Genomic DNA, 13,916 nt, shown 5'->3' with positions numbered 1-13,916 from the left:
TTGTATTATTACAATGTACCTATATCTTGTCAATACCGATCTGATAGTGCTGCAATGCCTTTTTTCTACATGCTTATACAACTGAAATACCTCTCAAATCGCAAATTAAGCATTAAGCATTAATTAGCAAAATCAATAGATCCTTGGACTTACAGATTATTGTATTTGCAAATTTTCTGTATTCGTAAATTTTTAAATTTGAATTCTTAGGTCCACGCACAGATCTTTAGATCTGTAGATTCTTGTTGATTCTTGCTGTTGATTTATAGATTCCTGAGTAGATATAGATTCTGCCCTCATATATCCTCAGATAAGAAGATTCTTGGGCCCATAGAGTCTTAGATGTACAGATCGTTGATATCACATAAATCTTTGAATTCATAAATTCTTTAAGTTTATATATCATGATCTGCATTTCTATATTTCATGCATCTTAATGCATATTTATTTTCATATATCTTTATATCCTTCGCGCACGCACACAAACTCGGATCTACAAAATCTTGGACTTTCCACGCCACAATATCTTCGTTTTAGATGTATTATATATTCTTAATTGAACGAAATCTTTCGTTTTATAAATCAGGAAATTCTTAAATTTATTCACATCATTCTAAATTAATAAAATTTAAAAATTTAAAAATACATCCATGTTTAATTTTTTATAAACTTGTCATTAACTTGTATTCAAAAAATATAAGTAAATTCATAATCAATTAAAATATCTTAATAAAGGTTGAAATTTTTTTCTAAAATTTAAAATCTCGTATCCATAGATGCGTTTGAGTTCGTAATTTTTTCTCAAAAACTCTTTCAACCCTCAGACGGCCTAAAGTCATTGTCACTAATTCTCTCTATTTTCATGTACTATTCGCAAATTAAAATATATTTCTTATATAATCTAAGATCCATTAAAAAAAATTTGCAAGTCCAAATCCGTAAATCCGAGCCGATTTATGAGCTCAAAAATTAGTAGATTCAACAATCTGCGAATCCGAGTGTTTCTGCATGCAAGAATCCATAGATTCCAAGTATTTCTATTGCATGAAAAATGCATTATATAGAATCATAGATCATCATACACATTCAACATATTATTGGGTGGCAATAACTATCGCCTCTTTAATATCCGTATATTTGCTTATACTCTTTCATACTCCATAGCAGATTTCAATATAATAACACTTAATTTTAACTCTCAATTGAAAATATTTAGAACAAAGGAATACAAGTAACAATTGTCAACGTACAAGACAACGCAAACTTAACGGATCACAATAATTTTTATAACGTATCACTCGATAATTTTTATAGCGTTTTATTTTAATTTTTATATAAATAGAATTCCAATCTGCGTTACATTGTAAAATGAGAAGACGATTTTAACAACGCATAGTAGTTTATTAAGATTAAAAAACCTGATAACTTTTAAATAAACTTTAATCGTTTTTTTCTTTTAAATTCGATGAGATATCTCAAAAATAAAAATCTTTAACAAATATTTTTCATTTTTATAAAGATTTTAACTATATCTCATCAATGCTGCAATAGTTTTGAAAAAATTTCGAGCATAGCAATAACTCACACATAACGTACATAACTTTAGTCAACATCTTGATAGATACCGATGACAATTTCGCGTTGCTAATTTTCTTGTGGCTAATTTTCTCTTGAACACTATTAACATCACTCAAAAAACGTTATAAGCTATCATTGTTCACCATTGTTACTCGACAGCGATAAGTCCAACTGAATCTATCGCGTACTTGTATCCCTTTGTGCCTGCTGTCTTTTATTAAAATTCACCGAGTACCACTTCTCTTATACCAATGCCCAAAAATTTCAACATACCGACATGCCAAGATGTATCGTAACGCGATGGGCATAACACACTAATGTAATACATCTACATAGCTGAACTAAGATCATCGATCATCCGCAGTGGGTGCCATACGGCCAACAATCGGCCGAGTTTGTCCTCGTGAAAAGAAACGTGTGTGACGCAAAGCTCAAGAGCGATCTAACTGGAACGGTCGGTGGGCTCTTAACTAAAGGAAAACCTCTCTTTCTCTTTCTCTTTTTCTTTCTCTCTCTCTCTCTCTCTCTCTCTCTCTCTCTTTCTCGCGCGAATTAAGTTTTGCAAACGATCGACTAGCCGTCGATGGTCGAGATCACTCCCCGTGACACAACCCTGGCAGAAATAAGAGAAGATACCGCCCGGTTTTTGTGCGGGATTGTTCATTTCACCTTTCTTCATTCCCGTGGTTTGGTTTTGTGCATCTCGATTGTAGTTGATTGCTCCGCTGAGTTCATTTTTTCATTTATCTTGCTTTTCCCTTTTGTTCATTTTCTCTCTTCCCTTCCTCTCTTTCTTTCTTTCTTTCTCGTATTCCTTTCTCCTGTTTCCTTCTCTTGGCGATTGACATGATAGATGGATAATGCTGTTACAATCGTTGTAAGTACGAAGACGATGAGCTGATGAAATGATGACAGTGAGAAGAAGTAAGGCTAATCCGGAGCGGTATCGTCGGGCAGAGAGAAAACCGGATGGTACAGGGTGTGATCGCGGTCGGCCAACGAGGCAGGTTAAAAAAGAAATGTCTTCTTTCTGTTCTATTTTCTTGCGGCTTCCTACTTGGACGCGGTTAATAGCGGTGATGATCTGTCGATTGACGCGAAATGGCCGAGCTTAGTCCACCATCAGTTCGAAGTGCACCGAGCCACGTCTCTCAAATCTGTCGTGATGAATGTTATGCGCCCATGCTTTGCACTCAATATTGATGAGCACCCCGTCTGTAACAAAATCGATTAATTCCTTCATTTCTAAATGTTGGTCTTAATAGTTTCTCGGATATATAAATTTGATTTAGACTGATTTTGGATTGACAATTCTGTAAAAATTTTTCGTACAATTCTTCTTATAATTTTTCAGAATTTCAATTAATTTTATAATTTTTTAGAAAATTTCTTAGATTTCTTATAGATTTTTTATAGAAATTGGAATACTTTTCGAGAGAAAGAGAGAGAGAGAGAGAGAGAGAGAGAGAGAGAGAGAGAGAGAGAGACAGAGAGAGAGAAGTGAAAAGTCTATATCTTTTCTAGAATTTTTCACATAAACATTCTACATGTTGTAAATCCTGAAATATTCTAAGATTTCTAAAATTTCTCACTGTAGAATTTCTAAAGAAAATTAATAAAATCTCAAAAAAGTTTAAAACATTTTTTTCAGGAATCAGCAAATTTTTAATATGACAAATTCTTAAAAATGTTATGAGATATTATGAAAATTTTTTTCATCAAGAGAACATTTTTAACTTCTAAATGTGATTCAGATTATAAACTCTAATAAATTTTTATAAGAATTTTGAATTTGATTGATTGATTCTTAGATACTTAGATGTCTAAAGATAAAATAGCTATCATACTAATAAAAAGCTGCATTTTTCTATTTCGAAAATTAAGCATATACATACACTTGGGCCGTTCAAAGAACACAGCTACCAGAGGACTTAGATAACCAGGGATATTCTTGAATGGGTAGTAGTAACCAGGAAAACCTCGACTTGGTAAGTACTGAATTGCACCCATATTCTCCACATCGGCAGGATTTTCACCAGAACAAGATACCCAAACAGTGTTCAATTTGCTTTTATCTTGTTGTTTGATATGCTCCTTAAGATCCGCTGGCATCATATCTGGTAAATTTTTGGTATCGTTATAAAATTGCGGTACCCATCCAAAAATCTGAAAAAATTCAAGGTATGATTTTAGAAACTGTTTTTATAGAAACAATAAAAGATTATTTTTTTAATTCCTAAAAATCGATTTTTAGGAATCAGGACTTTTAACCAGGAAAAGTCCAAAAACGTAGAAAATTTTACATTTAAATTAATAATTTTAAAACATTCTTAATTATTTGTTCGTGCTGACAAATACAAAAGAAAAAATATTTATAAAAAATTAAAAATTATAAGCAACATATTATCGATTTTCTTCTTGATATTGTATAAAAAACAATTTCAATTTAAATATAGAAATCAAAAATTCTATGACAGTTTTTTGTGAATTACACATAAAAAATTATATACAAACCTTATTCAGTTTCAAGAAGATGCAAGGTGCGGATTTGGCATAACCGTATTGGTTTTGCTTCGTACATTGTCCAAAATTGGACATGTTTACATCGCAGACTTTGCCTGAAGGTGCTGCATTATTGTGATCGCATCTAGTTCTCTGATCGTGGTACAGCGTACCAGTCTGCGCCTCTTTATATTCTGCATTGTTTAGAAAAATTATTTTAAAAGACTACATATTAATTCTTTAGCTAACAAGTATTTGATTTAACAATTTGTTGATCGCAACATACTGCGATTGAATAATATTTCTTCAAAATAAATACTCTTCTAAAATAATTAACTTGATCTGATTATTTGCTTTTATAGTAATTAATTCACGGAAACTATAATACTAAATCGCACCAGTGTTATAAATTTCTTTTGAAAAGTTGCGTAGTAGTTTTTTCATGTGTTAATATTGAAAGGCGTTCTTCGATTGTCTTCTTTTGTTAGTCATAGATAATTGTTATGTACGCATTTGATCAGTCATTCGTGAGTCATGGTATATTGAAGATTATATGTTTCATTCAAGTGTCTCTGATCTTACCTTCCAAGAATTTGTCCAACTCCCTGGTCCAGTGAAGATAATTACCCTGGTCGCTAGCCTTGTACCAAATCAAAGTACTTTCGACGTTGCTTTCAGAAGGCATAGGCCTAAAACCAAGACCCGGATTGCTGCCAATCAGCGAATTATCTAGCTGCCACTTCGGCGCGTTCGGATCCAACGTCTGATAGAACACAGCGAGCATCGCACCGAAGAAGCCGGACAGGACGGCATAGAAAATTACGTAGAACAGCAAAATTTTAGCTGAAAATATATTTGCTTGTATAAGTCACGATTCGCCATTATATTTATATTAATTAATAGATTTTATAAGAAAAAAAAATAATTTTCTTCAAAGTTCAATATAGAAATAAACAAATCAAAATCTAGAAATAAAAAGACGCTAAAACGTATATGTATATTGACATTTTGATGTATAATATTTTTACTGAAACTAAAAAACTATATTTATTAACGATAGTTATATATACAATTTAATTCTCATGATCAAATGACGTAAAAGGATTATTTATTAATTTATTCAACTAATGAAATATTTATTCAAAAATTAACTCTAACAAAACGTAATTTATTTTATGCAAGTATGTCACAATACGTGTTAAATGGCACGTATTCTTTATCTATGCTATTTTTTCTAAGAATGGTATACGTAGTGTAACTTGTATGAAAACTGCAGGAATAACAACTTTGCGCAAGACACGCTTTTTACTGAGAAACATATATTTCTATTTCCATTTATACACTTATAAGTACTTGTACAAACGTAACATTTGCGGCTTGAATCCAGTTAAAAATCTAGATGCTTAGGTAATTGTCAATTGAACATATTAGGCAATTGGACGCTTGCATTATCGAAGCACTTTTATTTCTTGTGCATTATATGCACAAGAAAAAGTATCTCAAGGCTAATTCTATAAAATTGATCGAAACTACTCGAAACACGAAAGCTGCTTTATTACATAATCGCAAATCAAACTTATTGTTAGTTATAGCTCTTTTGAAACACGCGATTTTCTATTATAAGCTCGCGATATTGACGCGAAATCGAAATTTTTGTTAATGTATCAATTACTGTTAACTAAAATATGTTGGATATATCCTGTGATTTGATTTAGAATTAAAATATCGAGAATAATGTTAAATATATTTCATATTATTTTACGAGCGTAATCTTTATTGTTGGTATCGTCGATTGCTAGTCGAAGACTAGCGGAGCACCGAGACAATTATTATCCGGCATCTAATTGGCCTGAATTGATATTGGGTAAGCGATGCTATGCGTGCGATTGTTCACAAATCATTGACGAACATATTCTTACGCACGCAAAGCGATATATCTTCCAAGAGATCGAGTGAATTCTCCAAACCAAAGAAATCAATTGCATCTTTATAACTATAGTATAAATTTATTTATTTTTTTTTAGACAAAAATTATTGTTTTAATATTTTTATTTATTATTTAAAAATTCTTGTAATAATAATTCTTTAAACGTAATGTTTAATTTCATTGTTATATTTTATTTTAATTCTCTAATTCGTTAAGCGAATAACGTCGGCAGGTCTCCTCTTGTTATAATAAGAATTCTTTAAACGTAATGTTTAATTTCATTGTTATATTTTATTTTAATTCTCTAATTCATTAAGCAAATAACGTCGGCAGGTCTCCTCTCATCGTATTATATATAAATGAAATTTCATTTTATATAAAATTATTTATAAAATGTAGTCTATTTTTTTTTTATTTTTAATAAAGTATACGAATTATACAGAGAAGTTGTAGAGAAAAGCAGATTTTTTTCTAAATAAAAACTTTTTGTTTGATGCTATCGCTAGTTATATCTTTCTGAACGATAACATAACGCAAACTCATTCGCTTAATCGTATAAAAGCCTGCGTCGGATCATAACCGCATCATTGAACCCTAATGTGTTCACACTGTAATTAAATGTCACGGATAAATACAAATCAATTACAAACATATGTTCGCGGCCAAACGTTCATGACATTCTATTTCTCTTACTTATATCAAAATAAAAATAATTATACTGATAAATGAATATTTTGAGATAAATTATTGATTAATATAATAATCAATGATTCTAAAAGTAAAAGTATTACTTTATATTTCTCATAAAAAATTTTGTGAGTTATTCCTCGCAACATAATTATTCTTTAAGAAAGATACACATATACATATGTAGTAATATTACATAATGTGAAAAAATATACGACTATTATTATATATAATAATATAATAATGTATATAATTTTTAGAAATTAATTATAGCTGATTTTATTACGTAAATAGAAAAAGAATTAGCATTTTAAAATTAGTCGATAAGATAATTTGGATCGCTGGTTCCCAAAAAAAAAAGACAAAGAATTTGTCTAATTTTTTTTTATTTTTCACTAACTAATTTCAACATTCAGACCATTAAAGTTAATAAAGAATAGTAAATAACTATACCAATAACTCGCGGGCTTTTGATGTCAATGCAAGCTGCACGCTCACCAAGTCGCTACGGTAACGCCTAACATTTCCATGGCTTTTTCCGAGATATCGATCGACACGATATACGATACGGTATACGAAATGCAACGACGCGTGCCGACAGTTTCTTTCGTCAAATAGGCCATTAGTACTCTGACGTGATAATGTAATGTAACAGAGGCAGTGCATAATTGCTAATTATCTCAGCTAATTTGTAACATGCCGCGGGATACTCGTAAATCTCGTTACATTGCAAAAGCATTTTTTTCTTTTTTTCATGCTTGCCGGAGCGCGATCTGTAGGATCGAACTGAAATGTAGGACATTCGGCTAGAAAAATCGGCTGCGTTAGTAGCGCGCAGACGCTAACACTATCCAGTATAGAAATCAGACCATACCATTTCTGCGAGATGGTAACGGAGACGGCTTGTATTGATTTTGGCGGAAGTCGATCGACCTCAACAGAAGAGCGAAGAGGCATAGATAAAAAGTGATAAAGCAAGCAGGAAAGAGGAGAGAGAATAAAAACGGGGAGAAGAGAAAAGAACAGAAGTGTGATAAGCATAAACAGACTGCAGAAATTACGTGAAAAAGAATTATGAAAAGAATTTGTATATTTTATTACTCGCGTAATAAATAGAACGTCGAAGGATTTAAGAAAGGGAATCCATACAAAATCGCAACATATATTTTCGACCGCGCGATAAAATATCCGTCAGTTATTTAAAAAGCCGCCCTATTGAAAGCCCCTGACATCTCTCTGACTCGTATATTCCTACTACTATCTTAACCGCGGTGAAATATAAAAATAGAACAACGGAAGTCTCCGCAGCGAGGTTGCACTCTTCCAATGTACGGATGAAGGAAACCGCAAACTTTGATTTCGTTGGATTCTATTGAAAAACTTTACGACTAAAGCGGCAGATAACAGCAATGGTAAATTCTACCTATGGTGTTTCTTTCTTGCAAGAAATAAAGCGCTTTTTCATACATGAACTTGTACGTGCCTTATAACATATAAATAAACCTGTGATAATTATCAATAATTAAAAACAAAAATTACACTGAAATTAAATAACGTTCTATATTACTCCCATTAAACAAAAATGCAGTTTAAATATAAATTATAAATTAATAATAATATTATTAAATTACTTATACATTACGCTCGTCGAGTTTTTAATAATAATTTATAATAATTTATTTAAACATGTGTAAAGTAAGTACATTCAGCCTACCGTTTTAATTAAAAAAACAAAATTTTTCAAAAAAAAATAAAAGAAAATATTGTGTTAGGGTTTAAAAAAAAAACAAATTTTGCTTTTAAAAAACGGTTATATAAGAAGTTAATTAGAAGTGTCACTTAAACTATTATTGCATATATGAAACTTCTCTTTCTGGTAGTAAGACATAAAAAATGTCAGCTTATCAAAACAGGATGCGCGTAACAGTGAGTATAGACTAAGAAATGTTCATGCTAAATTCTCTACCAGCACGGTTGGCAGAAACCTTACATATATTTATCACGAGATATTTTCGGTTTAATGCTATTACTACCTATATAAACAAACGGGAACATTTTAATCTGGAATTTCAGCATTGCAGCATTGGGATCATCGTCAGACCGATTAATATATTGGCATAATAGTCAACCTAAAGATAGTTTTGATATAAACCACACGTACTTGAATACATAAGTTATATTCAGAAGGAAAATATTAAGAGATGTTCATGCTCGATCACCACTATTTGCCTCGCGTTGGTTTCTTTAGTTAGCTTTAGTTTCGTTACGTAAGCATGTGTGTATATCTGTACTAAGAAAATTGTCAATACAAATTCAACTTTTTATGCAATTATATCATAATTAATCGAAAGATATAAACCGCATCTGTTACTTTCTCAAATTTAATTCCTCCAAAGTCCTTTAATTTTTAATATCAAGTGCACAATTTTTAAACTACAATTTAATTTAAATAAATAATTTATATAAATTATATAAAGTAAAAATTTCTTTCTTTCCCTGTAACAAAGTGCATGTATTCCTTATTTTTGCACTTTTTCTGATTCAATATATACTTTACGATCGGTAAGTAGTAAAGTACACATACATGTGAAACCTTACGTCGCGCGGGTATAACACTTCCGATGGAGGGAACTATGTCTTATGTAACTAGTTTGCCGTTGGATAAATTTTTGCCTCTATAAATAGTCGTTTTGTACAATAGCACGACATTATGACGAACTCCATTTAAAGTTGTAAATTAACTCGCGTTTTTTTACAAACTAATATAGTAAGTTATTTGGCAAGTAGTATAAATTATGTAACAGCAATTCCAAATATATAAATTCGTACATATAAACTGAGTCAGCGATTTTTAAAAGATAAAATCGTTTCAAACATCTTCAAAATTCTCAATTAAGTCGCAAAGAATAAAAATTAATCTCATGTTAATTCTGATCAATCATAATAACTGACTGTAAGTAAAAATATAATGATCATTCTTTAGTAAACTTCGACTCGTTACTCGAAAACTGTTATTCGTAGAATCTTTTATAAGTTTTCATTAAATTTATTAAATTTGACTTTAAAAATTTATTTAATTATTTATTCTAAAATCTTTTAAATATTTCAATATTATTATAAGACATTAATATCTAAAATTAAATTTATGCTAATATGAATATTGATAAACAATTTAGATCAAACAAAAATTACAATAATTAAATATACTGAATAATCGGTATATTTTACATATATATCATAAATTCAAAATTTGTAATTGTTTTGTATATTATTATTTATAAAATTAATAATAAAGGACTCTCGAAACTTAAATACAAAAGTAGGCTAATGAGAGTTATGAGCGGTTTTTGGTGTCCAAATTTTATGTATTAGAAAATCAAATTACATAAAATTTAAGCACCAAGAACCGCTCGTGTGACTCTCATTACTCTACTTTTGTATTTAAGTTTTTATTATTATTTGTGTGTGTATGTGTGTATGTGTGTTAAAACAAATTAGTAATAAACGTTGTGAAAAATCGCGATAAAATTTTTCGATCTAGGAAATGTCATAGTGGTACACACAGCTACTATCTTTTATGTATTATTACGTAATGAGGCTTCGTCATATATAACCTTTGACCACCCATATTTTTTGAAATCTTATTATTCAAAGCTAAATATTAGTTTAAAAATATCATTTTATTAAAAATCCTTATTTTTTAAATAAAGATGAAATGTGAAACAGTAAAAAATATATTGGAGATATATGTTAACGCTATTGATTTAACAAGTGTTATTCTAATAAATACATATTTCTCTCATTTCTAATATGTAATCGGATAATTTGTTTAATTCTTGATTTTGTAAAATTACGCACATAAATTACTTACTTTACATAACTATGATAACAATCTAGCCATTACAACGGATTAAAATTTCTATCGTTAATAAAAAAATTATGTAAGTATTAAATAATTGACATACCAATTTAGCAGGTAATTTCAGCTTCTACCATATCTCACATTTTTCTTCTTGTTAATGCACATTTCTGAATACTTTTGCCTTAATTTTTTACGTATAATAATTCAAATTGTCGGAATGTCAGATTAACTGTAAACATTTTTATAGATTATGTTATATCCAGATTAACTATGTCATGTAATTTAATTGATAAATGTTACATTGGATAACGTAAATAACTATACACGCATCAAAAGTATCTTATAAAAGACAACTTTCGGACGTTTTTGCAGAAAGCCTTAAAAAAAGTATTTAAGACGGTTTTTTTTTAGATATGCATGTTATCTGGGATCTATTAATCTTTCTTCAACTCTACACGCTTGATGATTAATCTTGGTATAGGTCGAACGAAATGTAATGGAAGTAATTGGATCAGGTCAGCGAAAACAAAAATGGAAAATTACATAACAATATTAATTAACTATCGCGCGAGAATATTAACGAATATAATTTATCTAACAATTCCACAAACGTCTGATGTGACAGATGTAATTTGACTAACGTTATCGGATTTTAATGCGAATAAACTATTCGAATGTTTTGTAAAATGCACTCCTAGAAAACTCCAAAAATTAATTTAATACCAGGCTCGCAAAGCGTGTTGAAATAATTTTTGCAATTTCGTTTGTGTACACATTCCATAATTGAATCAGAATATTAACAGCCAGGATGCCTGTGGCTTGTCTCGCGTTTAATTTGTCGTATGTTGCGCAAAATGATACGAACGAAATGATATGATACATGTATATATAAATATAAATAAGGAAACGATTTGAATAATGTAACATTTTTTTCCTACACAGTGCAATATAATATACTATCCAACCTACATTTACGGGTTGGTCGAATCGCTAGTTAGACTAGCTTGTCTCTAAAGATATTCTTTCAATATCCAAAGATATTCTTTTAGGAGCGAGCCATTAAGACACTGCACAACGTAATCGAATGCAAATAAGAAATCCTTGATGACTAGGCCGTTCTAATATGATTTCCAAATAACGTACTACTGTGCCTATATATCTACACTTTTTTTGACTCAAGACTATATGTACTACGTGACTTGAGGACAATATTAGGACATCTCGATTCTCTTTATTAATCAAACTTTGATAATTGGAGTCAGCAGTTAATCTCCCGGAAAATAATCTTGCGCACAGAGGGGCGGGTCAGAAACGCAAGGACTCAACGGGAGAAGCTGATATTACAGAGAGAGAGAGAGAGAGAGAGAAAGAGAGAGAGAGAGAGAGAGAGAGAGAAAGAGTCTCGCTATAAAATACATATTGCCGCTAAAAAAAAAGAAAAAAGACTCACCCCAACTGGCGCCAGTGCGCCCCAGGAACTGTCCCGTCTCGGAGTTCCAGAGGAAGATACGGAAGCCTTCCCATTTCCCAAGCTTTGGCGGCGGGGTGTAAAACTGCTCGACTTTCTTGCCCTCCATCCCGCTCTTACAGCGACTCCCGATGACGGGGTGAGAAAAACCACCGCAAGCGCGAGAAGAAAGGGAGTGGAAATTCCGCGGCTTCGACAGAAGCGAGAAGGTGTGAGAGAAGAACGCGTTGCCACCCGCGTGTGCCGATCCCTCTCGAGGGCTGCGAGGACTTCCTCCGGCGGAACGTTGGCCGCGATCGAACAGCTCCGCGGCGGGCGAGGGCGCAAAGGAAGGAACGGTCGATTCGTGCCCCCGTCTGCAGGAGGAGCCGCTGCTGTCGGGCGCTCTCGTCCGGCGAGAAGGGTTGAATATTGAGCGATCGAGGCTGGCCCGACCCCCGCGAGAGAGGTCTTCAGTGCCTATCCTTCCACCACTCCGCCGCACGTTCTCATCCCTCGCCCCTCCACGGCGCACCCTCTACGACGGCAACGCGCCGGCGTGACCACGCAGACGCGTCAATACGTGATTTCCTTAATACCCCTCCCGCGGTACGCGATCACCCTCGTTACCCATCCTCTCTCCCGCCTGCTTTCTCTACCCCTGCATCTCTTCGCGAAATCCGCGCGACCAGGTGGCTCCACCGCGGTAATGGCGCGGGCGATGTTCCATACGCTGCAACGACGATCTCTCGCGATTAACCGCTCGCGGATTTCGGGCCTCCCCGGCGGCGCGGCGGCCTGTTTCGTTTTAGGTGCAGCGCAGCTTTCGATCGACTCGCGAAAACGCGACCGCGTCGGAATCGAGAGCTTATGTGACGCGATGCGCAGCCCGCGCGGCTCTCGCGTATGCGTATTAAGTCTCTCGCAAAGAGACGCGCCGCGCGCGGATAGGGAAGGGAGGATGAGACTAAGGAAGGAGAGGAAGGGGTGATATCGCCGCGAGAACGTGGCAGCGATCAAGGGGCTAGAGGGGAGGAAAGCAGATAATGGGTCACGTGGAGTCGGCCAACCGCCGCGATAGAGCTCAAGAGATATTCGAATAACTCTCTTTTCCGCGATCCTCAAACTGCAACTGCAAGCACCGCTCGAATATGCCAAAACAGCAAAACTGCAATTATCACCCGCGGTGATATATATGCGTGATGAAACGATATCTTCCGACAACATACGATAACATAGTATTTCATAAGCGATTTTTTTACACGCCCAGGCAATACACCTCGCCGCGCATTATTTTATTGCCAACTGCACAATGATACAAGTATTTAATCTTAATTATGATTAATCTCAACAAAAGTATTACCAATTAATTTTAATCGATGCCTTCGTATATTTTAATATACATAATATAATAAATATAATGCAAACATACGAAGAGAATCTTGATGACATAATAAATAAATATTAAATAATAATTATAACATATAATATGTATAATAAATAATATAATAAATAGCTAATTAATAATGCAATTGTCTATAATTAACTATTTTATTGATATTAATCCTTTTATATACAACTGTTGAGGCACACGATAATATTTCTTTTTCCATTTCAAAGCTGTTTTTCAATTAATAATAATACAGCTGCTGATTATGACAATTAATTATTATTGAGCAACTATTATAATTAACATAGTGCTGCGATTAGTCGCTTTAAAAAACAGATTTATGATTTACAAAGTTTCTCATGCGGATATATGTTTTAATTGAATTTAATTGTTAAAACTAATGAATATTTCCAAATAATGTTTGTATTTCTTTAAAGTATTAGCAATGCAAAGTAAGCTTTTTAAATCGAAAAAGAAAATTGATAATTGAAAAGTATCGATTATTAAAAAGGTCGGATTACTA

The 13,916-nt window shown here is 32.8% G+C and overlaps 1 protein-coding gene across 1 annotated transcript; it reads right to left on the bottom strand.

The window, feature by feature from the left end:
* Positions 1-1,117: 1,117 nt before the first annotated feature.
* LOC105457724 (sodium/potassium-transporting ATPase subunit beta-2) lies at positions 1,118-12,903 on the bottom strand. Its single transcript, XM_011702561.1, has 5 exons — positions 12,007-12,903; positions 4,663-4,923; positions 4,093-4,274; positions 3,474-3,744; positions 1,118-2,793 (listed from the first exon to the last, which is right to left on the bottom strand). The coding sequence occupies exons 1-5, from the start codon at positions 12,131-12,133 to the stop codon at positions 2,690-2,692; spliced, it is 945 nt and encodes a 314-aa protein (XP_011700863.1). The 5' UTR covers positions 12,134-12,903; the 3' UTR covers positions 1,118-2,689.
* Between the last annotated feature and the right edge of the window lie 1,013 nt (positions 12,904-13,916).

This window comes from Wasmannia auropunctata, unplaced genomic scaffold (assembly GCF_000956235.1).
Source record: "Wasmannia auropunctata unplaced genomic scaffold, wasmannia.A_1.0 LD335158.1, whole genome shotgun sequence".
NCBI lineage: Eukaryota > Metazoa > Arthropoda > Insecta > Hymenoptera > Formicidae > Wasmannia > Wasmannia auropunctata.
This window is presented reverse-complemented; position numbering and strand designations above follow the sequence as displayed.

Bases quoted from the DNA above. Each gene is read 5' to 3' on its own strand.
- LOC105457724 (XM_011702561.1), bottom strand. From the start codon at position 12,133: ATGGAGGGCAAGAAAGTCGAGCAGTTTTACACCCCGCCGCCAAAGCTT. The intron at 3,745-4,092 runs GTTTGTATATAA...GAATTTTTTCAG, and splicing joins TCTTCTTGAAACTGAATAAG to ATTTTTGGATGGGTACCGCA. The intron at 2,794-3,473 runs GTATGTATATGC...ATTTTGTTACAG, and splicing joins GTTCTTTGAACGGCCCAAGT to ACGGGGTGCTCATCAATATT.